General features: G+C 39.4%; 1 protein-coding gene across 3 annotated transcripts in view; it reads right to left on the reverse strand.

Moving 5' to 3' along the window:
• The window catches only part of LOC126174995 (uncharacterized), an 897,629-nt gene that overhangs the window by 13,425 nt on the left and 856,801 nt on the right, over positions 1 to 27,403 (reverse strand). For all 3 annotated transcript variants that reach the window (XM_049921478.1, XM_049921479.1, XM_049921481.1), the window contains 4 exons: positions 26,460 to 26,722; positions 22,509 to 22,559; positions 11,596 to 11,776; positions 2,373 to 2,659 (listed from right to left, as the gene is read on the reverse strand). In XM_049921478.1, coding sequence (XP_049777435.1) covers positions 2,373 to 2,659; positions 11,596 to 11,776; positions 22,509 to 22,559; positions 26,460 to 26,722 — 782 coding nt within the window. The remainder of the gene's footprint in view (positions 1 to 2,372; positions 2,660 to 11,595; positions 11,777 to 22,508; positions 22,560 to 26,459; positions 26,723 to 27,403) is intronic.

A 27,403-nucleotide genomic window follows, 5' to 3' on the forward strand; every position in this document is an offset into this window, starting at 1 on the left:
GGGGAGAGAGACAGGGGGAGAGAGACAGGGGGAGAGAGACAGGGGAGAGAGAGACAGGGGAGAGAGAGACAGGGGAGAGAGAGACAGGTGAGAGAGAGACGGGTGAGAGAGAGGTGGGGGAGAGGGGTGGGGTGGGGGAGAGGGAGTGGGTGTGGGGGAGAGGGAGTGGGTGTGGGGGAGAGGGAGTGGGTGTGGGGGAGAGGGAGTGGGTGTGGGGGAGAGGGAGTGGGTGTGGGGGAGAGGGAGTGGGTGTGTGGAGAGGGAGTGGGTGTGGGGAGAGGGAGTGGGTGTGGGGAGAGGGAGTGGGTGTGGGGGAGAGGGAGTGGGGTGGGGGAGAGGGAGTGGGGTGGGGGAGAGGGAGTGGGGTGGGGGAGAGGGAGTGGGGTGGGGGAGAGGGAGTGGGGTGGGGGAGAGGGAGTGGGTTGGGGGAGAGGGAGTGGGGTGGGGGGAGAGGGAGTGGGGTGGGGGAGAGGGAGTGGGGTGGGGGAGAGGGAGTGGGGTGGGGGAGAGGGAGTGGGGTGGGGGAGAGGGGAGTGGGGTGGGGGAGAGGGAGTGGGGTGGGGTGGGGGAGAGGGAGTGGGGTGGGGGAGAGGGAGTGGGGTGGGGTGGGGTGGGGGAGTGGGGTGGGGGAGAGGGAGTGGGGTGGGGTGGGGGAGAGGGAGTGGGGGTGGGGTGGGGGAGATGGAGTGGGGTGGGGGAGATGGAGTGGGGTGGGGGAGATGGAGTGGGGTGGGGGAGAGGGAGTGGGGTGGGGGAGAGGGAGTGGGGTGGGGGGAGAGGGAGTGGGGTGGGGGAGAGGGAGTGGGGTGGGGGAGAGGGAGTGGGGTGGGGGAGAGGGAGTGGGGTGGGGGAGAGGGAGAGGGGGTGGGGGAGAGGGAGAGGGGGTGGGGGAGCCGGAGAGGGAGAGGAGGTGTGGGAGAAAATCAGATAGAAATTAAAGAGGACTGTCAACCTGTAGTAAGTGCTGAGATTAATGGTACTGAGGCTTTTTGAGGAGATAATAAGCTAAAGAGATGTACCAGTATTACCGGTGCAGGGAGTCTAGGTTGAGAATAGTATTGAAGGTTAGTGCCATGGTGGTACCAGATGTTGTACTGGTCTTGTCTAGGTACAAATCTCTTTGTAAACCACACAGCTATTACAGATTTTGAAAAGGGTAATATGACAATGATTGTACATGGTGCAAAGAATGAGATAAGATTTGTTCACAGTGTTAGTCCTCACAAAGTAGTAAGGGTAAATGCTACCTAAAGGTGATTCGTGGATGTTTTCAATAGGAAACCAGTAAGAATGAAACAGCCTCACAAAAAGAAAAAGAAATAGTCAGAACAAGGTTGAAACTGATTTTTCAGATGATAAGATAAAGTGAATGATGTTAAAGTAATTAACCAAACTTGAGAAGGGTAGTTAGAGACTTTGCTTCTGAAATATAAAAAGGTGTTTCCAAACAAACCAGGTTCAATAAAAGGCGGGCCTTTCAAATTTGATGCCAAACCCAGCCAACCACGTAATTTAAACTCTGTCCAATACATTTCGCATAATGGATGCTACCTTTGACCTTTGAAGGGGGGGGGGGGGGTGGATCAGGACAGATGTGAAAGATCTTTTTCTAAATAACTAATTAGCTCTGATCAACATTGTCACAAAGAAGACATCAATTTATATTTGATTAGTACTGAACATGATGTCCATATTCACACTGGTGACATTGTCATTGATTTTGTGAATACTGGAGCTCAGAAAGTAGGTTTTCTGCAAATGTTCTTGTTATTTATAAAACTGAATGACAGAATTGTGTGTTTTGTGTGTGATGATAAATGAAACTTCTCCTAAATGTTTGTGTGTGGATCCAAAAACAAAATTAATATCCCCAATTTTTTAATACTAGGAGTGGATTAGCTAGTCGGCTTAACTTCATCATCTGGGGGCATCAAGGTAGTGCTAAAACCATGGCGACAGGTAGGCTAGGTCCATTTCTGTTATAGACTATCAGACTCATCTGGTGCAGTGGACAATAGTGAGTACTATGCTGTTAAATTTATGTTCCTCTTGTAAGAAGGGAAGTAAGAAAGCCCAATATATTCATGTCTCCCTGCATCTTCAACAGATAGGTCCTTCTAACCCTGAAGTGTGAGTAACCTGCTCTTCCTCTTTAACCTTCCCCAGCTTATCCCTCTCTCCTTACCAAGGAAGAGACAAATAGCTCTGCAAGCTAATCCCCTGTGTTACTTCAGTGTGCACCCGTCGGCAGTAGCTAACATTTTGCCTCCTGAAGGTCAAAGATAGCCAGCTATTCAGCTTCTCTTTTTTTTCTTTTTGGTGAATTCTCTTTCTGATACAGTTACGTAGTTTATCCGTTTAGTTATACTTACACATCAATAGGATAAATAGGAACATTCTTCCAGTTTCTTAGTGCAGTCCCCTTCTCAGGTGTGTATTTACTGTACACATAAACAGTGTCGAGAGCATCTCTTTCAGGTGCATGCCGAACTTTCATCTCTATTTTTTTGTAGATTAGGCTTTCTACCTGAGCATCTGTTAGAAGTCCAGTTTTCCGTATCATTTCTTTTGCATTTGAAACAAAAGATTTTAACAGTAATCTCTGAATTTCACTCTCATCTTTTGTCTGATTTCTTATTGACTGCATGCGTTCAGCAACCTGGGAACACAACATTACCATTAACGAACACAATACTCTAATAGTAATTATAATGCTTATTGGATATGCTGACAATGTACAGTGTATAGCTCAAGTCAAATTTGTTTATAAATGGAGAAAGTATACAATACTACATCTAATAACTTGCATTAGGTAAACTATAATTACATACATCATATGTCCTATGCCTACATCACATGACATCACAATTTTGCTTATGTCATTTATGCAACATTATATATTCTTTCAGGGAATTTTGTTGTTAATGTAAACTATATTACATATTACACACAGTGTTATATTACAATCTGGCTTACACTTTATTGCATAAAGTATCACATATTACAGAAAAACTTTATCAAAAATGTTTCATATATTTTTTAAAAAATTTTTACATTTACAAGACTCCTTATAGGGCTTTTGGTCCGCAACAACTTGCTTTTGCTTCAAATTTCATAGTGGTGTGTGTGAGATCATGGAAGCTATCCATAAAGGCATATACCAAATAGGGTGAATATCTTAAGTGTTTTAAACACCCACCCGGATTCACTCCATTGTGGGTTGCTGTCATTCTTATTTTCCTTTCCTGCAATTTGAATAGTCTGTTTTTATTTGTTTCAGAGGGGCTCCCCACAGAATTATACCAGAGCTTAATGCAGACTGACTTAGCATAAGGTATGTCATTTTCCTAATATTTGTGTTTTACATAGCTGGGTTTGTGCAGAGCATATAGATTTGTGCTGACCTTAATTTACACTTTCCTAAATTATCATGCCAATAAATTTTGTGTATACAGAGTTTCCTGGTAAGTAATTATCAATGCAAATGTTAATATCTATGTTTTACCAAGTCTTTTAGTCTGAAATTTAAACAAGGTGTTTTAATAATATTGCGTAAATTTATTTCTGAAAACCTTAATTATTTCCAAAATGCCTTTTATTTCTAGATTTTTCAGTCCTTTAACAGTTGAGTTTTATCACCTGCATAACTAACAATACTGTTACAATTAACCGTGTTTGGCATGTGACTTGTGTATAGCATCAAGAGTAATGGACCAAGTATAGTTCCTTGCAGCACAGAGAAATGTATTATTCTTATTTAAGATCTCTCCTGCTGTTTTTATAGCTTCTGTACATTGGCTCCTGTTTTATGAAACATAAGAAGGTATAGGATTTCCTCTTGCCCCATGCACAACTAACGTTATGCTAATGTTTTATGGCCCACACAACCGAACACCTTTGAGATACCCATTAATAGTCCTACACTTTTTCTTTTTCATGTCTAAGTTGTTTATGACATCCTCGATGAGGCTGTAGTTCCTTGCTACAGTGGCAGTAAAGGAACATAAGCCATACACATACAGCTGGTATAAACAGTGATTTATTACCATGTGTAGAGCTTACCTAAACATGACTGGGGCAGTCCAAGTCTGAGGACAGACTTATTGCAAAGAGACTCCACAAAATATACTGCTGTTGGGAAGCAGAGATGTATTTTTCACTCGTGAGAGAGTGATTAGCTGAGTCCCCACAGAGCATTTCATGTTCAAAGGTGAATCATTTCCTTTGAGAATTAGACAGTTTCTGTGAGAAGAAATGCAGGTGTTGGTTGTAATTGTGCAGTAAGTCCTCCCAGAATAACAGCAAGCTCTGTATTTCCCTGTTTCAATTTCTCATTCACAGAATTTTTTAAAAGACTACTCTATCACAACAAGAAAGCTCTTCTTCACTAAAGCACCTCCCTTCTCTCCCACATTCTGTTAATCCATAATTTCATACCAGCCTCATCCATCCAACCCTAATCATGTAGTTGAACACCACCACCTGGCAGTATTTCGGACCATGTTTTGCACTTGAAAATGATCACTGGATAAAGTTTGGTACCGTAAGCACAACATGAAATGACAATAGTGTAGTGCATTTTTTCATGTCGACTTTTTTTATAGTTACAGTTTTAGCACACTTCATGGCAACAGTTCTGTTATTCGGCGCCTCAAAGGTCAGAGGAATTTCATCCACATTCGATACTTGGCTTAGTTCCATGTTGGATTTCTTTGATGTTGAATAATAAAGCGATTAAAAGATAATATTTTCTCTTCATAATCTTGTGGCATTTTCTGAGATATTTTGCTTTTGGTTCACATCCTAAGTCCATGACACTTCATAAACCTGTAGCACCAACCAAGTCCACCCTTAAAGCCTGTCATGTTCCACTGTAGTGCTGACTTACAAGCACGTATTTAAATCACTTTTGTGTTAATTCCAGTGCCACTTTGACAGTGTCCTTGGATCTATTTCAATACGTCATCATCTAGTTTTGGCCATTTTGCATTCAGTCCTCTATATGCACATTTAGTTGTCTTTTTTTTCAGTTTTTTTTACTAGCCCGTCATTGGTGGATGGCTGAAATGCTGCTCAGCTGCTCTGTTTTCATGTTCTTCAGCATAGAATGCTATTACTTTCAATTTACAGCCAGCCTCACATGAATAGATTTTGCTTTTAACTATTAATAAAAATATTGTATTGTTACTGATAACACAAATCACTTTCAGTTCAACTTTACTAGCCCAGTAGACTGCAATGATGCAGCATAGGCTAGACAATGTTCTGGGTTTGTGATTGCAGGGCAGGAGGGAGACAGTGTTAGCAAACTTGTGAATCTCTGCAACTCATGTTCGCCACATTGGTGCACTACTGCCGCCCGTTGAATCCTTTGTTGCCAGGTAGGGATAGGTTCTCTGCAGCTTCAAATATATGGCCATTTCTAAGACTGTCGGGAATTTTAAATCAAACACTGGACATTTTTATATTAATTTTGAGCATAAGACACACCTAAATTTTTGAGACAACTTTTTGAAGAAAAATAGTGTGTCTTTTAGTCCGTAAAATATGGTGTCTCGCCAAGATATGCACAATGGAAGGGCAGTTCGAACAGGGTGCAATCAATAAGGTGATGACAAGTTTGGGCTGTGTTTTAAAGCCACAGGGCATGAAGAGAAATTCAAAAAGGCCAAATTGCATAACAACAGAGGCCTCTGGAATGTCCTCCTCCCTCTCAGGAATTTGTAATTATGCTTTCTTGCAATCTACCACACTGAAGATTGATGTGCCTGCAAGAGAATGTGCAAAGTCTTGCACATTGGGAATATGGTGCGCAAGTTAATAGCTCTTTAATAGCCATATAAATGTCAAGTACCGTCTTTCTTTTAAGACCAGTTTAATTGGTGATGCCCATGCACTATGAGAGGTGTGGAAAATTGCTCATTTTAATAGTTCATCTATGGCAGCCTTTGCAGCATGTAGTTTTTGGGAGAAGGTGTCGAGCAAGTGGACCTGGGGTGGTGACAATTCAATGTACAGTTCTGTTACAGACAGCACTGAGCAGAAGGGGTGGAGGGAAATATGAGGGAGGCTTGTCAGTTGCACTGGTGGGTTCATGCACAGTATCTGATAACAACCCTTCACTAACCTTGGCATGATATCCAGTGGGCTGGTTGAGTCAGTCTGCAAGGTGCACAATGGCACTGTCAGGAGAGAGAATAGCGTCAATGGCTCATGGGTTGAACCTGATGTAGACGGGGGTGCATGACAATGATATAAGCTGGTGAGATCATGCCATGCATCTTTCAGTGCAATAGCAACTGTAGCAATATGTTGCAAAGGTGGTTGTTTTTATGCCACATACAAGTGTTGGAGAGGCACATGTTAAAATAATGACTCATCAAGAATAGTAATACTCAGAGAGGTCCTCATGAGGATTGATGGTGAGAGGGCCATCAGAGATCGACACAGATCCAGATGAGAGGAGTTTTCGCTGATGACGCTGATTATGGGTTGGCCACTGTCCTGATGAAGTAAAACACAGCAAACCAGGTCTGGTAGTGTAGTAAGAAGTTTGCACCAAGAATGGGTTCTGTGACATCAGTGATAAGGAAGGCCCACGGTAATGGGTTGTCAGAACCCAGATTGACATTGACGGTAGTTGGGTTTTACACAGCGACTGTAATGTCATTTGCCTTGTGAAGTAGAATGTGCGCTGTGACAGCAAGACAGGGTGTGCCTGTCAGGGGTGAAGTACTGACATCAGTGCCTGTATCAACAAGTAGGTAGTTTTGTGCTGTGCAGTCAAACAGGCAGGGGTGATAGCTGGAAGGTCTTGTCTGTGATGACTACGTTCTGTGCATGAAGGCAGCTTGACTGATGAGAGTTACCCAGTGCATCTGCTGCAGACTGCTGTTGGAGTTTTGCAACACACATGATAGCTGACAGTTATGCACCACATTCCTGAACTGAGAGTGAAACTACCAGGAGAGAGAGAGAGAGAGAGAGAGAGAGAGAGAGAGAGCGCGGACGCGTGCGCATGTGTGTGTGTGTGTGTGTGTGTGTGTGTGTGTGTGTGTGTGTCCTTCATGGTGACTGGTGCTGGAAATTCAGGTGGAGTCAGGTGAACTCTGTTGGCCTTGGCAGTGTCATAGCGAGTTGCTTGGTGAGGCGGTTGTGAGGCAGTGATTTGTGCACTTGTAGCTGGATAACTGATGCTTTGTCAGTGCTGGCTGAAGTAATGTATTCTATCAGTGAGCCATAATTTCACACCAAGGGGTTCCTGTTCATGCAAAGAGTTGCACCTGTGAGGGTAGTTTAATGACCCACTAAGTTCCCAGAGTCTAGTCAGGCACTAGGTCTGTATCCATCAGGGTTCCGAGGTAGTGCCATAGTTGTAAAGGAGTGCTGTCAACTACTGGCTTCCTCAAATAAACTTGTCTGAGTTGTTGTTCTGATGTCTATGAAACTCTGGAGCAGCAGAGATTTGGCTGTATCGTACTTGTTTGCTTTGGTTGGTGTGAAAGTAAGTGACTAATCAAATCCACCTGGTCACCAAGGTAGTTCAGGAGAGTGACAAATTTAGCACTGTTATCAATTATCCTATGTGCTGTTATGAATGCACTTACTGATGGTAGACAGCTTTGCAAGTGGATTGGCATGGAACGGTTGAAGCTTTAATGTTGAATAGAAAGTAGACAAGTTGTCCCAAGGTTGTAGACGTGGAGTAGGCTGGTGTGTAAGTGGAACCAGTGTACTGAAACTCGCACCATAGGTACAGCAGCACATTCCAAGTCAAACAGACATATTCCAAAGCAAGGCCACACAATACACTGTTGCCAAGAGCCAGAATGTAATTTTTCACTCGAAGCAACGGTGCTGTTAGTCCAGTCCCCACTTGATCTATGATTGCGTCTACAATACACTGGTCTTTCTGGAACGCAAATAGGCTTTAACTTACTACCCCATGTTTCATCAGGAATGCAGTGGGTCTCTCCGTTCCGTTCATTCATATATTTTTGATATAACTGGCAGAAGAGGTACAGTTCTATAATTTTCTGGTTTGTATTCATGAACCTTTTTATGCAATAGTTTTATGGAAGGAGAAGTGCTTTGAGTAGAGAGTAAAATTTTTAGTGCACCAATAATATCTCTGTTCGTACCAAGCAGCTAAGTTAGCTTCTCTCTGGTACCATACATTCACTTCTTGTGCAGTGCCTGAGTTAATGTTGTGTGTATTTACAAAGCTGTAAATAAATCTGTTCTGGCTCAGTATTTCTATATGCATCTTATTTATTGAGGCTAATGTACCCAAAACTGGTGACACTGAGAAGAAAAATGGATCCTAAAAAGGCACCTCTCTCTTATGTCATTACAAACTGGAAATACACTTACTCACAGCATGGCTTAGGAAGGGGACTGAATAAGTTACTGGAAAATTATGCAAGACTTCCAGAAATGCAAAATGGTAGCAGACACTGAGTATGAGCAGGAACAATAAAAACATTGTCACCTCATCCAAACCATTATATATCTCCAGAATATATTTTAGAAAATCTTTCACAGTTAAGGGTACCACACCCTGCCTATCTAATCCATGTTAATTTAGGCAAGTATTTGACCCATGTCTGAAAAAACTATTTGATGCAGGACCCTAATATTTTTGCTGTATGTTACATGATGCTAATAGAGTCAACTGTACTAAAATCTACTTTATCCATTTTATAGTTTTTAAGAAATACTTTTTTAAATTTATTAACAAAAAATATTAACTTTTTTTCTGCAGAAAATATTTTATGTGAACTTCCTAACGGGGTAATACTAATGAATGTAGTACCAGAGGTGGCTTTTTATGGTATGCAGAGTCTCTGAAAATTTCATTCAGTTATCTATGATAATTTCTGATATAATGGGGCATATGTACTGAAAATTTTAATTTGCGAGAAATTGACTTTAAAGAAAAAAAACTTTTGAAATTTGTTACTTACAGTTAATTAAAACTATCCTGCTTTATAAGATGGCCATTCTTTGGCCTCTAGCAGGTCTTCCAGCTTCTTTTTCACCTTCCTGGCTGTTTGACTTGCTTTCTTGGCCATATTAGATGCAGACCTGTCTGCATTGGCTATCCTCATTTTATCGCAATGCTGCAGCCCAGTGATCATATTTTCACCAGGATTAATTCCCAGATTTTTCAGTACCTAACACTTTCCAACATTACCACAACTGAATGTAATAACAGCATCATGAACTCCTAATTTCATTGTATGCCTACAAATACTGTTTTAGGAAGGTGGTTCCAAATTATGCTATTGAAACTTTCATTTGGGTTGTGTGTCTCCCCATGCAGACATTTCCTTAGAAAGTCAGGATGAGCCAAGTCTCTGAAAATAGATTTAATTGCTGTAATAACAGCAGCAGGAAGAGAATGCTGGTGAGAATAAGATTCTCTAATTGCCTGAGCCCTATTGTATTTGCACCACGAATTTTCCCCTGATAGACACAATCCATGACATGGCTTATCAGTGGAGGACGTTAGGTATAGGCTTAACTTGCAGGAGCTTCTATATAAATAGCTATGAAAGAGGTGAGTATATTTGTAAACAAGCACTGCAAACTTAAGTATAACAACTACTCGCAATCACACTTGAACAAAACTAACCGCGTGTTTGAAAGCGTGTTGTTTACAAACAGCTGAAACAAAAGAATACCGACCATTGCATTTGAAGGATAGCCAACACATTCTGGAGTAAAAAAATCCCTAACGTGCAATGTAGGGGATATGAAGATCTAAAATACATGCAGAAAAGTAGGTGACAGAAAAGTGGATGTGGCACATAAACACGCGTGGTAGGAAAATGCTCTTTAAATGCTTGAAAAATTTTTTTTCAGCAAAATCCTTTTCAGAGTACTTAAATAAAATCTTAATCTATCGAAATACGATGAAAACCAAAAATTGATTTTTTTCGACCTGAACCACGGTGTGGTCCCCTTAAATGACAATTGCCATAAGAGAAGAGAAAGGAAAGTACTAATCCTAAAAAATCTACTGGGTATTGCAAAGTGCAATTCACAAACCATAACCACACTAGTCTGTACAACTGATAAGATGTCAAGTTCACTGCCAGTTCCCCTACGTTCCTGGAGCTCTGCTCTACAGTGAGCGAGGGGGTGGGGGTGGGGGTGGGGGTGGGGTTGGGGTGGGGGGAGGTGGCTGTGTGGGAGCAGGAGTGCTTCAAGTATAGTGTAGACACTGTGGTGGATGTTATGCTAAGTTGCTAAGTTTAAGTTAATCTCTCATTGGTATCTACCACATTCACTTTGTGCAGTGTGTGAGGTAATGTTGTGTATATATATTTATCAAATTGTAAATAAATCTGGTTCTGGTTCAGCATTTCTATATTCAAGTTATTTATTGTAACTAACAGCCCACAGTTTTATTTTGCTGTATTGAAGAAATTTCTAAACATGATATGATGATTAATCATGTAAGATTTTTCTGGGTGTCCTTTATTATGATGAAATAATTTATGCCTATTTTTAAAGCATCATGCTCTGACAGTGCTGTCTCTAAAACAGCACTTTTGTATTGAGAGCCATACAGATGTGTATTCAGGCGTTTGTAGTTGTACATTTTGGACTTACTGTTGCCGTGTTTAAGACATTTGCTTTCATTGTTTTAATAAGATCCCATACTGTTTTTTTAATCTTTCAGTGAATGTATGTTTAGACTGCCTAATTCTACACGTTTACAGTTTTTGCTGAACCTGATATACAAAAGGTCTCCTACTTCTCAGGAAAGTGTCTACACATCCAGTTGGCAGTCTGCAGACTACTAAAATTTATTTTCTGTCTTATTGCTTTTTCTTAATTTTCAATTTTATATTTTTTTCATTAGTCAGGACTATGCATACAGTTTCTGCTTATCTTATTATGGATTAACATAGCCACTCTCTCATCTTCCATATCACTTCTGTATGAGCTAGTTGTTATACAATCTGCTATGGGAAGATTAAATATTTCTAGCTAATTTAGTTTGTGTTCTGCAAAGCTAGAATATCTGGAGTTAGCTTATTTACTATTATTTCTAATTGGTTTACATTATTTTTCTTGCACTGCATACTCTGGTGAATTATTTTTATATTTGTTTGGCCTAGTAATTTGTCTGGGGCTTTTGGATTCTGATTGTGGCCTAAAGAAAGTTTGTCTTGGCTCTTCCTATGACACCATCAAGAAATGTGTGTTTCCTTTTCTGAGGATTTTTCATTGCTTACATTTGCAGCAAATTTTACAGATTTCTCCATGGGACTTATTTGTTTCTCTTAATGAAGAATGGGAGTTGCGAACTTTTTGTCTTATCTGAAATTTGTCACATTTTTAATAATTAAGTAAACCTACAGAAAACCTGTTCTTACCTTGCCTATTTATATGCAACACACGCATCTCACATATACAATTAATTTTAATTCAGAAACATTAACTCACTTCCATTGGAGCATGCAATACCAGACAGTAACTGAAATAATATATTTGAATGTACTTTCACACTTGAAAAATTCGGTATCCCGTTGCTCATGTGAAATTTATGACACATAATATTTCTTGGTGTAAAATTATTACCTCTGCTGGTGTTATATGCTTTAGACAGACAAATTCGTATATTTTTCTTTCACATATATCAGCAAGCAGTCTTCTTGAGGTTTCCAAGTATTCATCATGGCTGTATAACAAATTATAAAATATGCTGTCATTCAAAGTCACAAATGCTCTCGCATCCTTATGTATCTCTGATAGTTTGTACCTGAAAGAATAAAAGGCATTATTATTATTACTATTATTATTACTATTACTTGTGGTGGTGGTGGTGGTGGTGGTGGTGTTGGTGGTGGTGGTAGTGGTAGTATTAGTAGTAGTAGTAGAAGTAGCAGTAGCAACAGCAGTGTTGAAAAACACAGTTTTTATATTACCTCATGTAACGAGTTATGAGTAGCTGACCTACAGTCCCATGATGGAATGGTGACCCCTTTTTGTTGGTTGGCTGGAAGAACATGCTGTAATACTAGTTGCAGACATTTACAGATTTTGAGTCATTTAATTTGTTCATTAGTCAAGAAATCAAATGTTACATCTCAGATGGAAGCTATTTCTCATTTGCACTATATTTCTCTGTTAAAGTTGAGAACTGTGACAAGTCTTTCACATTGCAAAAAAATTTAAGTACTCACTGAAATGAGCTTACAAAGAATGTGCTTTATCGAAATAGTATGTTAAATATAAAGCTTTGTTTTCTATTTTCTGTACTAGTAATTTACAAGTATTTTTTATGTGAGTATTATTTTATATATTTTTATTTTGTAATCCGGTATATATGGCTACAGTCTAAGATAAGAATTAAAATTCTGCCCACAGGAACAAATATTTTAAAGTTTACTTAAACACTTTAATAATCCACAATGCTTAATGTCCTGTTTACCCTTCTGTCAGAAAAAAGGCTCAGCTAAGGAAATTTGAAGAAACACTGAACCAAGGGCTGCAAAAAAACTGAACTAACTCATTTTGTAACTTTTTGAGTAAGATAGGTGGTCACAAAAATATTGTTTATGTTTCAGGCTTTTAATTAGCACTGGGGGTATTTTATACAACATTTACACCATTTACTGCACTCTATAATAACACTACAGTCCCTCGGGAAACTGTGAGAGCACAGAATTGATAGAAATCATAAAATGTGAAAGTAAAATGTTGAATTTACTCAGTAACAAAATATGCTGAAATTCTGCCAAAAGTACTCACATCAGATAGGCAAGGAAATCATGTACAATAAACATTATTGCCATCTATTGGATAAACAGCAAGCTACAAAGTTTGGTGTGAGTTGATTAAAGAGGTTAACACTGAACTGATGAAAATGTCATTTACAGTATATTGAAATGCTATTTCTTGGGTGAAGAGCAAGCAGTGGGGAGTGGTTACAGTCTGGCAGTAGTGATGCAATCACGAATACCTTATTCTTCACCACTGCTAAATGATAAACTGTTTTATAGCAGCCATTGCACTCAAATGGTTAACAGCAAAATTCTTTGTTCATCACAGCCATCATAAAGACTACCTAGAGTGAAGCTGCTGTAGAGTTCTCAGTTGCAGAAATTCTTGGCTACATAAGTTGACACAGTAGATTTGGATAATAATACTATTACCTTAATACTTGATCTAAAAAGGGTGCCATTATCTTGCCTGAAACTATTAACGAGTGAAACAACTACAGAGCAGAATTTAAGCAAGCAACTATTCTTACTAATGGAAAAAATACTGTTTCTTCTCAAAAAGAAAAAGAAAACAATGACACTTGTGAAACAATTTTTGTTACATTTATTTTTGATGTTTTAAAACTTTGTATTTTGCTTTATAAAACCGAAAATACCTGCTAAATTTGTCTAGAAAACTTGTCTCAGGAGGGGTTGGAGAGGAACCAGAATTATTTGGTACACATGGAACAAACTGGCAACAGAGAAAAACATGCTGCTCTGATAAGGTGAACTTTACATTCACGAGAAGCTTTTATTTTGTAATGTAGTTGATTTGTTTAATGTAAAATATACTGTATTTAGTGTAAAAACTGTACAGCTTCTCATGATCTCAAAGAAGTTGTCAGTTTAATTTTCCAACAGAAATAACACTGGAGTTAGTGTTATACAAACTGAAAGCAGTCTGTTGTACTGCTGATGTACAAGTATTCATCAATAAGCAATGCTCCACTTTTTCTCGAAGGATAGTTTTTTTTCATGAATTAAATACATCATATTGCTCCTAAATTATTTGACTGTACATCACTGTCTTCAATGAAGTCGTCATTAAATTATATGGCCTTATGCCATGTGAATGGAAGAGCCTGTATGCCATCCTGATACCACTCTACTGGTCTGAATCTCAGTGAACTTTTTGTTGCACCAATAACTCCCCCATCATTGCTATAGTCCTTTCCATGGAGCTCATCCTTCAGTGGGCTGAAGAGGGAGAAATCAGAAAGTGCGAGATCCAGGCTGTAGAGCAGGTGAGAAGGAATGCACATCTAAATTTGTAGTCTCCTCTTGGGTGTGCAGTCTCTTTTGTGGCCTTGTGTTATCATGAAGAAAGAAATGGCCATTTGCATTTTTGTGGTCACAAACAAACTGTAAACTTTTCTTCAATTTCCTAGAGTCTCACAATAGATTTCAAAGTTAATTATTTGACCATGAGAGAGACATCGAACAGAAAACCCCTTCAGGGCCTCGATGACTGTAATCACAATGTTATCAGTTGAGTGTACTGTTGCGAACTTCTTCATGAAAGGAGACGTTGTGTGGTGCCACTTGAAACAGGACATCCTCCTCTAGCATTAGTTTTCCTCAACAGTAGTTGTCGATAGCAGTATTATTTTTTTTTTTGAATTGTGGACAGGTCAATATTATCTCAATTGCTTTTCTGAAAACTTTCATGTAATTTTATACACAGTATGTTACATTTCAAGCTAAAATGTATGAAAAGGAATTACTTTATAAAATATTTTAGTCTCTATATTCGATAAGTACTAATTCTGGATGTACAGCTGAAATTACTTTAGAAACATTTGAATTTATTGGCACACTTAAAATTACTATTCTTAATTATATAATCTTGTACAGTTTACTATGTTTATTTCTGGGTTCATTTATGAAATAATGATCAAAATTAATAATGTAGCAGAAACCAATAGAAATTAATTCGTTAAGAAAATTTGTAAACCCTTTGGAATATTGTCATTTAGCAGAGGGTGGGAGTCATAAGCTTGCCTCTGATGTGATAGGATGTATTTTTGTATTCTTGTGTGAACAATGTAGTTTCAGCTTTGTTAATGTGAAAAATCAAACTACTGTATGACATACTAAAATGTGAAAAATATATTTACGTAGAAAATGCTGCAACACTTCAAATTTATTTAATTCAAACCAACCATGAGGACCTGACGTGAGATTTTCAGCTTCAAGAATCAGATCCTAGACAAGAATAACTGGAGCCATCTCAGCATGACAAGCTAAGTAAACCTGAAAGTTTATGGTAGTCTTTGCTCCCCTCAATTCTTGACAGAAGACTTTGCTTACTAATTACCTGGACTGGACATTTTTAATGTGGACAATAGATGTAATCAGGAAGAAGGGATGAGACTACACACTCAATCAATGCTTCATTTCAAGCTCAAAGAAGTAAATCCAGCATTTCACAGGAAATCATCATCATCAGACTCATAACAGGCAATCAATTTGCCACAGATGGCCCTTCTTTCCTCTTTCTGCTCTTCAGCTAGGCTTCAAGAAACTGAGTAAGCACAAACCTCTGAATACACTATGCGGTGGACAATTGTGTCAGGCACTACCGACAGATTTCAAAGTGAGCACTGAGTTGTTAGATTGTTTTCCCATCAGTCACTTTGAATAAGAGTGTCCACATTTTGAAATACTGCAGGAATCACAACAGTATCGCCAGCCCAGTTCTGACATATTTCCTCTCCTTGCTCTGTTCATGACAGATGATTCGCTGAATGGTTTACAGTACTTTGAATTCACTGCCCAGTGTCTGTAGACATTCTATAAATACCTGTGAATATTTATAATGGTTTGCTTTTCTACCAAAAGAAATTCAATAAATACTCTAAGTTGTAGATGCCATTCTGAAGGCCAGTTAAAGCACTGCCACCCACTGTAAGTCACTGAAAACATACGAGATGAAGTGAAAATATTTAAGCAAGTCACAAACCAAATTACAATTTCTTTGAACAGCAATTGGCTGAGAAGGAAATATGCTGCCACTACTTATTGAACATCCCTTGCATGTATAAATGTGCAATCAGTTAGCAATTCGTTGAGACTGAAACAATTACTTGGTTACCATGAGAGCAGTAGAATATGTCAACTTCAACATATTCAGGGTATCAGAATTCAACACACACACACACACACACACACACACACACACACACACACACACACGCGCGCGCACGCCACTACTTTCATATGTATGCAAGGAGAAAAATCGGTTACTTTCAGAAATGCCACTTTTCCTCTTACAATACTCAGCTGTTGTCTCTATTTAATATTTCAAACAAGCATTTATTTAACTCTATACAGACCAGTATCAGCTGTCAATATACTGGAAAAGTCAGGAACTATAACAGTAATATTAGAGTTCTGCAGAATTTACATTCCTGAGTCCAAGTATTCTGATAAATTTCAGAAGGAGTGGCTCAAGAGATATTCTTTCACTTTGTTTTTGAATATTTAGGATTTTCAATTTCCTGCCTGATGTCCATTGCCAACCTGTTTTAGACTTCTACATCAAGATGTGGAGGAAGCTCTGTTTGCAACTACTGAACGCACTGGGTGCAGCTGGCTGTAAACTGTTGCTCATGTTGATGGAAATGTTGCTTGGTCTTCTGAGGTCACACTCTTTTGTTTCTGTCTGCCAGCTGCATTTGAGAAGGAAGACTGCATGACATGTGGTGTGAAAGGTTCACCTCACCATCTGCAGCATTATGGCCAGAGAAGATCACTATTACCACTACCCCTTTGTGGTTGGCAGATAATGACTCAGATGTTTGTTGGCTTGGGGGATGTAAGAAGTCTTTATAGAAGTATTCCTTCTGTCCTTTCTGGTCTACCGGTTGTGTAGCAGGTGATTTTGCCACTGTAGGTGAAGATTTGGTGGCTTGTTTCACAGCTGGAGGAGGAGGAGATAGAGATGCTACTGTGATACTGGTGGATTTGACAACTACAGGGCTGAATGTGAGGTCACAAGTCTGTGTAGTTACGTCCTTCATCGAGCAAGGTGTAGCAAGAACAGTACTGTAAGAGCCATATGGTAAAACAGAGGGCTTTCGACTAGCCAACAGCTTGTGAGCGACAGGGAAAGGCATTTTTGCTTCAGCTGGATCTTCTGGATGGCCCCTCCCATCGAGATACATGGGACATTCTTGGGATGAGGCAGCACGGTCGCCATTGCAGTTGGTACAGCAGGGAGGAGGAGGTAGGCAATCACCCTATGAGCATTCCTACCACAAGTAACACATTTGGCCATGTTTTGGCAGGACATTCCAGTGTGGTTGTAATGTTGACACTGGTAACAGTGCATTGGGTATGGAATGTACAGTCAGGATGTGATGACTTCATAATCTGCTTTGATCTTTGATGGAAACACTATACTATCAAATGAGGGAAAAAAGAGTATGCAGGCATGAAGGATGCATCAACCTTTTTCTACACCCAACGGAATGCAGTGATGCCCTGATCAGAGAGCTAAGTTTGGATTTCTCCCTTGGTCAGACCATCAAGCAGCCTAGTGTAAATAACACCACACAAAGAATTCAGCATTGGATGGGCCATGACACTAACAGGATAGTTGTGGAGGAGCAAAGCTGCAAGCAGTTGTTTGCTTTTGGAGACCATTTGTGATTTTCAAGCCAAAGTGCCATTACATAAATGAGAGCAAGATTTTACAGGGCCTGCAATTGCATCAACACTTTTCAGAATAGTAACTGGACTAACTGCTGCAAAGGAATGACTGTCTTCCCTACGTGATGTCATGAGGAACTGAGGCACAGCTGGGAGCTTCTTGGAATCTTTAGCCTCATTTCATTTATGTTTAGGAAACAATAGTCCGAGATGGTGATGGGCTGATTGTAAGAAAATCTGCCACGAGTTCAATGGTGCACTCCCTCCAACTGGAGACCCACTCAGGGTGATTGTTCAAACCTCCCAAACTTCAGACAGAGAGGCCAATTGGCAGTTTGGGACAGTCGCTGGTCAGGCAATCACCTCTCCCTGGGCCTGGCCCAAAACAGGGGGTATGTGCGAATCCTACCCACCAACCTGGGGCTGGGAATTATTCATTACCCAGTCACCTGTCAGACACATGGGCTAGCCTCCAGAAGTGCACAGGAAGGATGAAGAAACAAAGAGGAACCTCAAACACCGAAGTAGAGGAAGGATAGGAGACTGAGAACAAAGAAAGAAAGAAAAAAACAGTGGAAGGACTGTTCCATTGTCAGGCTACTGGAACTTCAGAACACATTTACAGAAATATCCCAGACATCTTCCCCAAAGGAGGGGGAAAAGAAATAGCAGAAGGATAGACAGTACAGAAAGGGAAAAGGTGCTACAAAGTCTGGAGCCCTGTGGTAGCCAAGCATGAATTCACCAAAGAGTGGTGAGCGCCCCCCCCCCCCCCCCCCCCCAATCTCTCTCTCTCTCTCTCTCTCTCTCTCTCTCTCTCTCTCTCTCTCTCTCTCTCTCTGTGTGTGTGTGTGTGTGTGTGTGTGTGTGTGTGTGTGTGTGTGTGTGTGTGTGTTCTGAAATCTCGTTTATGTTTTCTGTGGGTTCCCTAAATTACTGAGGCAAATTGTGGGATGGTTCCGACTCCAAGGCCACAGTCATCTATCTATCTATCTATCCATTCATCCAATTCTTGGCAAATTAGACCTAGAAGAATGTAAATGCCTATGAATCATTTTTTATCCTTGTTCTTAATTTCAGTTCCATGAAATGCTCAATATCCTTGTACATTTAGAAAGTATTTTTGCCCAGCAAAAAATCACAGAGGACCAGGACCAATTTACATTGATGGTCAGTAATTTGCACCAGGGAGCAACTGTCATATTTACAGATGTTATCCTGCGACCTCCACACCAACGGACCCACCATGTTCTCAAGATGGTGTTTATCATTCATTGCACCGAGTCCCCAAAACAAAAGCTTAAGCAGGTCCTGTATTATGAGCGAAGAGGTGAAAAACTCCATCAGAATTCTGGAGACACAATCTATAGTGGAAGTTAGTGTGGTCTTTTAAGAGTGGCTACTCCACACCTGGCAACAGCAGTTGCTTCTACAGGTGCAATTAACCCAGACAGTGCATGAGTAGCAGCCCTTTGATAAATTGTTGCGGGTAGCCAATCATGTCCACAGCACATTAGACTTGGCAGTTATAGTGGCTGCAGCACCAGCAGATACTGACGGTACATGTCACAGTCAGGCAAAAAAGGCCTCAGAAGAATGCTCTTGTTGTTGTGCACTGGAGGCATTTCAGTGAATGCTGAGTAAGACCACATCTCAACAAGATTTTCAAACTATACCACAGAAGATGGCTGACTGATTGCAGGCATTCGAGCTTCAAATAGGTTGAAACAAATGGCAATGAGCACAACATTCTACTAATCTGCCAGGACTGCAGACAAGCTCAAGATCCTGCATTGACCATCTGCTGGTGTTTTAGGCAGTTTGGGCCACAGGCTTGAAGTGCATGAGGCTGAGTGATTACCAGAATGGTAATAGTGCTTTGCAATAGGCACCATGGACCATGGCATCATCAGTATATGAAACTTTTACTAGTAGTAGTTCCTGAACCACAGTGCAACACTGACATACCTGTGAAGAATACACAACCACCTGTCTTTGCAAATCAATTGGTCATCCAACAGAAACATGTGGGAAAATAAATTGGTTGCACATTGCTGACAGATGATCTGGGTTAGTATTTCTGGTGGTCACTCATTCGTAAGTCAACAATCTGCCAACCTCATATGCAACCGACTTGGATGCCCTGGAGCCACTGCAGCTGTTAGGCATCAATAATACTAGTATGAGGACACTAGGTTGCATGGAACTGGCAACCGAGATGTGGTTTGCTACTCCTTCCAAGTGGATATTTGTAGTGGTATAAATTTCCCAACCTATCTTAGGAGCAAATTTCCCTGCACATTTTGCACTGCCTGTGGACTTGTCTAAAGCCTGGCTGAGAAGTCAATCCAAATGGCTCTAAGCACTATGGGACTTAACATCTATGGTCATCAGTCCCCTAGAACTTAGAACTACTTAAACCTAACTAACCTATGGACATCACACAACACCCAGTCATCAGGAGGCACAGAAAATCCCTGACCCCACTGGGAATCGAACCTGGGAACCCAGGCGCGGGAAGCGAGAATGCTACCGCATGACCACGAGCTGCGGACGAAGTCAATCCAACAGTAGGAAAGTCTGTGGGGTTTTGAATATTTCTGCAGTTGGTAGGATGGTAGGACATTTCATGTCAGCAATAGACATCAACAACCTGTTCTATAGGTATCGACGCTGCTGCAGGGCTTAAAGCACAATACTTTAAACATCTTACATACTATATCTCAACCACCAGTTGAACGGTGTGTCTATAGAAGTGCACCAGATAAAATTCTGGAAATTAAAACTGTTTTTGAAGAGATTGCATTATGGTAGCCTACAGCATTCAGGTAACACCATGGCATCTCCACTACATATTGTCAGGAAGAAAGGTGGTACCTGGCATCCTTACAGAGGTCACTGAGGATTAAATGCCAGTACCATTCCAGACAAATCTCCTATTCCACATATTCAAGATTTCACTTATGCTTTGGGTGATGCAACAGTTTTTGCAGTCCTGGATTGCCACAAGGCCTGAAACCTGATTCCTTTAGCACCTATGGACGTTCCAAAGACAGCAGTGATCACATCTTTCAGCTTTTTGTTCTTGAGCATGCATTTCTGACTTAAAGGTGTGGTGCAGACCTGGCAAAGGTTTATTGACAAAATGCTGCAGGGATTGCTGTTTCATTTTGCATATCTCGATGACATTTTGGTATGCTCTGCTGATGCACGATTACATGCCAAGCATTTGGATGATGTACAGCAAAGGTTCCAAGACTACAATGTGGTACTGAAGTAAGACAAATTCATGCTGGGTAAAAGTGAAGTGACTTTCCTCAGTTATAGAGTTTCATGTGATATAATCACTCCACTGCCAGAAAAGTTGACTTCGTTGTGAGAGATGCCACTTCATGTGTTTGGTGCAGTTCCAATCTCCTAAGCATGTGGTGCAGTTGCAGTCCTGAAGAATGACAACCTCTCTAAGGCACAAAAGGCAGATCATTAGCTGTCTGTGAGTCTGTGACACCAGCAGGTTGATGTACCTGGTTGTGGTGTCAAGTTACGGTGCAATACCTCTCGACAGGCACCGCGACCCTATATCGCACAAAAATTTTGCAAGATAACGTTCGACAGTGTGCACAGTCTGGCACACTTAGGGATGAACACCATTGTTAAGGTAACAGAACATTTTGCATTTTTTTGCAAATGCATTCATTACATAATAGTTGGTGTGCTTCAGCTACTCCCTTCACATTGTGATAGATCAGGGCAGGCAGTTTGAATCCACCCCATTCAGCAAGCTGGCTAAACTGAGCAGATTCCAATACCACCACACCACCAATTACCAACCATCCAGCAATGGTATGGTGGATAGGTAGAGAGAGGTAGCATCACATGCTGAAAGCAGTCCTCATTTGCCACCGGGAAAGTTGTACTGTTGGTATTGGTGTTGGTGTTTTAGACAGCTTACAAGACTGATATCAGTCCTTCAGTGGCTGAGATGGTATATGGAGAGCCATAAGGATCATAGTGGGGTTTCTCACCTCTGGACTGCTCTTGGACCCAACAGACACACACTTTTTGGTATAGGGGATTTGGAAAAACATGGCAAACATTTGACAAGCACTGGCTGTGCATCACAGTTACACCATGTTTTCTTGCACAAGGCCCTAACAGACTGTTCGCATATCATGCTGCGCACTGATACTGTGCAGACGCCTCTTCAGCCTCCATATACAGGACCCAACCAAATTTTGTGGCAACATAAACACTTATTTGAGATTCTGCAAAATGGGAAGGCCAATGACGTATCAGTGGAAAGACTGAACCCAATGTGGGAAATTCAGACAACGAGGCGAGTAATGCGATGGAGCACAGGGACAACATTCCCACAACCATGCAACCAGCAGATGATAAACCTAATCCTGGGCAATTCACGCTGGTCTCACAGGCACCTGCTCTACTTGCCAAGTCTTTGCAGCTGAATACTGTCTGCACAAAAGCTGGCAAAGTTATAAAATTCAAGTACCCCTATATTCCTAATATTCCACACTTTAAGGGGAGTGCTTTATGGGAACAGACATCTCCCCCAGTGAAGTTCAATAGACACTCTTTGGAATAAGCAGACAGTGAGCAGTAATTGTTCTTTGATTGCATTGTCATTCTGAGTGCTTTCTGTTGAGGACAAAGTCATGATATCTCATACGTAGGTACTGCAATTTGATGACTACTACTACTACTACTACTACTACTACTACTACTAAAATTTTTAAAAAGTTAAAAGAAATGGAGGAATTATGAGAAGATGCTTTAGTGAATGTGTGGTTCAGTGAATCTGACAAAAAAAAAACAGCAGATCAGAAATTAGAGACAGAAGTAGACATTAGAAAAATTTGAGGGAAATTGATCAGAAGCCTGAATGACAACAAACAAGATAAACCTTTGCTGATTCATGTAGTGTAAATGCTTGGTTTATCAGCGTTCCTTATAAGAATGCTTACAAATCTACTGAAATCAAACCATTTTCTGTTGACCTCTCACATGCAAAAAGCCACACAGTCGCCAAACAGCATACTAGAAAATAGAGCTCACCCATTATGTGTGTATCCAACTCTGTCAGCTTCTCTGAATGCATCCAACAACCTAATGACAAATTAGAACTGTTACACTTAATTTATTACATTTTCAATTTAGCACATTGAAACAGTATACTCTAAGTTCTACTAGATTTTGTTTTCATAAAAATAGCATTCTTTCTAAAAAAAATTAATCCCTGTAAGTAAGGCTTGCTCTTACTCACTCGCAAATGTGAATAAATTAGATATATGTAATGTAACTGCAAAGGAGTCAATGGATAAAAGGAGAATGATACCATTGAATTCATACTACTTCATTTATTCATACATACTCCATAAATGCCATCATAACTGAGGTCTTCAGGGATATAGATTAAGCCATGTTATACATTATACATTAACAGGTAGAAGCAGCCATTGACAGCTACTACTATAAAGAATACTAACAACCAACTACAAATACTGTTATCTACTTAGATTCTTAATTTTAATCATTATTTCTACATTAATTTTTTCAAAGTATTATGTATCAAGATATTAAGTGTATTAGTAGAAAAGCAGTTATTTTCATAACTTTTTCTTTTATACTAAACATCTCATGTTTTGACCTATTACTGCATACATTTAAATAATTTTACATGTTTCTGATAGATCTACGAGCAGTCTATGCACTGGAAAAGCTGAGATCTATTTAATATGAATATTAGAATTAAACAGAACTTATATTCCGGAGTTCAAATATTCTGAAAAATTATAGGACGAGTGGCTGATTTCTTTTTGAGTCATCAGTCTTCTGACTGACGAGGAGGTCCAAGACATTGCAGCTCGTGCCTCTAATTTCAACTGTCTGAATATCATCCGGAAATACTGAAGAATGGGATACAACTTATCAGTTTTGACTGATAACACCATAGGTAAGCCACAGAGGATATATAACAAAACATTTGAAAGCATAAACCAGAAACAAAGAAATGTAGGACAGAGAACAGAGATCATAGACGTACATCAGGTAAACCCATACTTGTAATGTAATCATATAATGTAACAAAACAATGAAAAAGTGAAATACGTCACAGAGAACAGAGATTGTACATGTTCATTACAGGAATGCATAATTATAAAAGAACCTTCTTTAAAGAAAGAAAAACAATAAGAAGAGAAAATGATTTATCGAAGTGCATAAAATAAATGAAAGTGGGACAGACCTGCGAATTAGTGGGTTTCTGGTGGGTACAACATAAAAATAGAACTACAAACATAGCCACAATTTATCACACAACATAAAAAATATGACAAATCAAACTGAGGAAGAGGATTCTCATGTTACTGATGAAGGAAAAAGTGACCAACCTGACATTGGTATTGCCAATGGTGAAAACAACAACATACCTAACATTGGTGTCCTGTTTTTCAGATGAGTTATGTAGGCCAGCTGAAGAATAGGACACTAGTGTTACCAACAGTGGAAGGAACAGCATACCTAACATTGGTATCTTCTACTTTAGTTAACGTATGTAGGACAGCTGACGAACATGATTGTAGTACTAGCCACACTGAACAAAACGTATGATCTAACATTGGTATCTTGTTCTCTCGTAGATCTATAAATTACCTATTGTGGACAAAACTACTAATCTTACATAGGTATCCTGTACTTCAGTTGATCTATATAGGTGAGCCAAAAAATAGGATACTAGTATTACCCACAACAAAAAGAACAACAAACCTGACACTGATATCCTATTCGTTATCCATGGTGGATACATTAGTAAATTAAAACATGTACACAGATTCCTTAAAATAACGACCAACAACAAAATCTATACATAATTTCTTTCCTTTAATGACAGAGTTATTTATTTAAATTTATGGTTTTATGCTTTGCTTCCCAAGATAACAGATTTATTATGTATGGTTGAGAAGTAAACAAATTATCATCTATGACTTAAATATGACATCATTAGTCAAAGCCAATGAGTTTCATCCCATTCTTCAATTCACCCAATCCAATGTGTAAAGAGGTTTTTGGAGAAGACACACAGGATGTTTGGACTGGTTTCAAGCATACTCAATTGACATTTTGTCCAGAGACATTGCAGGTCATTCCATCCAGTTGATTCATGCCTCACTAAGAAAGGTTTTCAGAAGGTCAGTGCACTGTGTTCATTAACAATCATCTTGAAACATGGATCCATCACCTAAATATTGGCTCTTGGACTGGACAGCATGTTGGAGGGCCCTACAAAACACCTCAAATTACTCTTGATACTGATGGGAGGCATCCAAAATTCATCCAGAATACTGGCTGAAAATATGACTTACCCACTCCCTGGTGAACACATGAGGTGGAATGCCTGAAATGTACATTGGTACCAAGACAACTTCACACTCTTCTACAACAAACATCAGACAAATCTGGCACCCATCTGTGAACAGAAACTGGCAAAATTAATCTAGGTTTCCTTCCAGGTGTAGCCTTGCTGACCCTCTCTGTGCACGATGACACTGGGTGTTTGTGCAATTGTTCAAAAAATGCTTAGAAGTCAAACAGATTATATGGGTCAGTTCTGTAGTAGCTGTGTTAACACAGCCCTTCCAGTTGCCTCTAACAATGCTACACACAGTTCTGTTGCATTTTTCTCAGGGTACCTATGAGCCATAATTTACTGGAATCAGCCATAAGTTTGAATTTTTGACGATCATGGTAAGGCAAATATTCAGCTTTTCTTCTCTCACCATAGCAGATGAATGTTTGAATGACATTGCTACATTGTACACCAACTTGCTAGCAACCCTCCTTGCCATAAAGAGATCTATGCCCACTTTGTCTATGCTTGAAAAGAGCCTTCAATACATGTCAACAGATTGAACAATCTACTCAAATCACATTGTTCCATTCACAACTGGAAACATGGTGCACCCTAATGTGTCCCATTCACAACTGAAAACACACTGCACTCTAATGAACTGCACTGAGATTGCAAGTTTACGTTTACTGCTTGCTAATCTCAAAGCATGAACTATCATGTTTTTGAAGAGCACAAAAAAGGTGCATTCACAAAAAGTAACATTATGAGGAATTATAAATGGGGCTTCCAACATGTTATCCAGTTCCTATAGGCGGTACAAAAGTTCTGAATAACATGCACAAAATGAGACTGCAGTTCTGTAAGTGCTAGACTCAATCAATTCATGCTGTCTGCCTTATAAATCACAGGTAATGAATGTATAATTCATTTTCAGTAGCCATACTTATGGAATGTAATTATTTTGAACCATCACTGTATGAATACCTTGTCCATTTACTTTGTGAGATCACAATACAATGCTGATGTTTCATAATGTTAATGTGTAACTAGTGTCATTCTGAAAGTGGCATAAGCTATTAATTGGATTACTCTGCTGAATGGCGGTCTCTTAAAGGACCGCTAAATGTGGTCATGTACATAAAATGTTTTGTGACAACTTCAAAAAGACATTTCACTCATGTTTCTACCTTTTTACTTTGTTTCCTTTTTCGCTGAAGTGATTATTCAAAATTCACTTCACATTCTTTGTTCTTTTTCATTCAACTAACTTAATTCACAATTAAGTAGTGGCCTTCAGAAATTTCAGTCTTTTACCTTCATAAGGGAGAGAGACTGCTTGGTGCCACAAAACAGGCAGCCTGTCACAGTCATTAAAATGACTGTGCAAACATTTCACTTAAGATGGCCATTTACAACCATCAGATATCTATCCTAAAAGTTAATGCTAGAAGATAAATACATTAAGCAGTGACTTCAAAGAACATGCATAGCAGGAGAGAGAGAGAGAGAGAGAGAGAGAGAGAGAGAAAGAGAGAGAGAGAAAGAAAAAGAAATCAGAATTTCAGAATTTCAGAATTTCACTGACATGAAACAGATATTATCAAATTGTTGGTGCAATTTTAGCATAGAATGGTCTTGATTTAATTGTCTGTACTTACATTTCTTCTAAGCTGAGAACAACTCTGTGCTGATATGCAAAGTAATGTAGTTCTGATCGAGCTTGGAACATAGCAAAGACAGTAATGGCCTCCTTGTCTCTGATTATTATGTGAGCACGTTCATCACCTTCCACAAATCCAACTCTACAAAATTCAAAGAGACGTTTGCTTTGAAATGCTACTGGCACACCAAGCTGCGCTGCATCTCTTGCGAGGTATTCCCATTTGTCGACATCAATGTCATTAGTTTTATTTGATATTATCTGTCAACAAAATATATGTTTAACAGTTTTTTATTTTCATAAAAGTTAAAAAAAAAACTACTACCTACTTTGTTATTCAACATGAAATGTAAGTCATTTACAAAAAAGCATCTGCGTTATTAAGTAAAGATTCAAGGTTACTGCATTACCTGCAGAGCAACAGCAAAAATATATTTCGAATTCTTAAATATTAACAAACTGAGATACTTTATTTAAAAGTAGAATTTATGCAACAACTGGAAGAAGTACAATCCGAGACTGAAGAAGTAGCCTGTGCAATGTATCCAGAAACACAGTTACCAATTACATTGAAAAATTAATTCTGCCAATTAAAGTAAGTGCATATAAAATAATGTGATGTAATACAAAGAATGAAAAATACTGAAACAGACAGTTCACTTTCAGACTAAACAAATTAAAATTTACAAGTAGCAAGTATTATCAATAAACTTCTCGTTAAATGTGGCAAAGTAAATGTGTCCAAATGATTGTAAAGATAATGCAATACTGCTTGCATACATATTTTTCTGCATCCATGTGTGCATGTGCACGTGCTGCAAGTTTCTGTAATTCTGTATTTGAAACTCTGTAATGGAGCCAGTGTGATCTGTCTGAGATACCATGCTCTTGGACAAAGTTCTTAGGAATGGATTCATCTGCAATATGGTTAATCACAATGAT

This window comes from Schistocerca cancellata, chromosome 3 (genome assembly GCF_023864275.1).
Source record: "Schistocerca cancellata isolate TAMUIC-IGC-003103 chromosome 3, iqSchCanc2.1, whole genome shotgun sequence".
Taxonomy (NCBI): domain Eukaryota; kingdom Metazoa; phylum Arthropoda; class Insecta; order Orthoptera; family Acrididae; genus Schistocerca; species Schistocerca cancellata.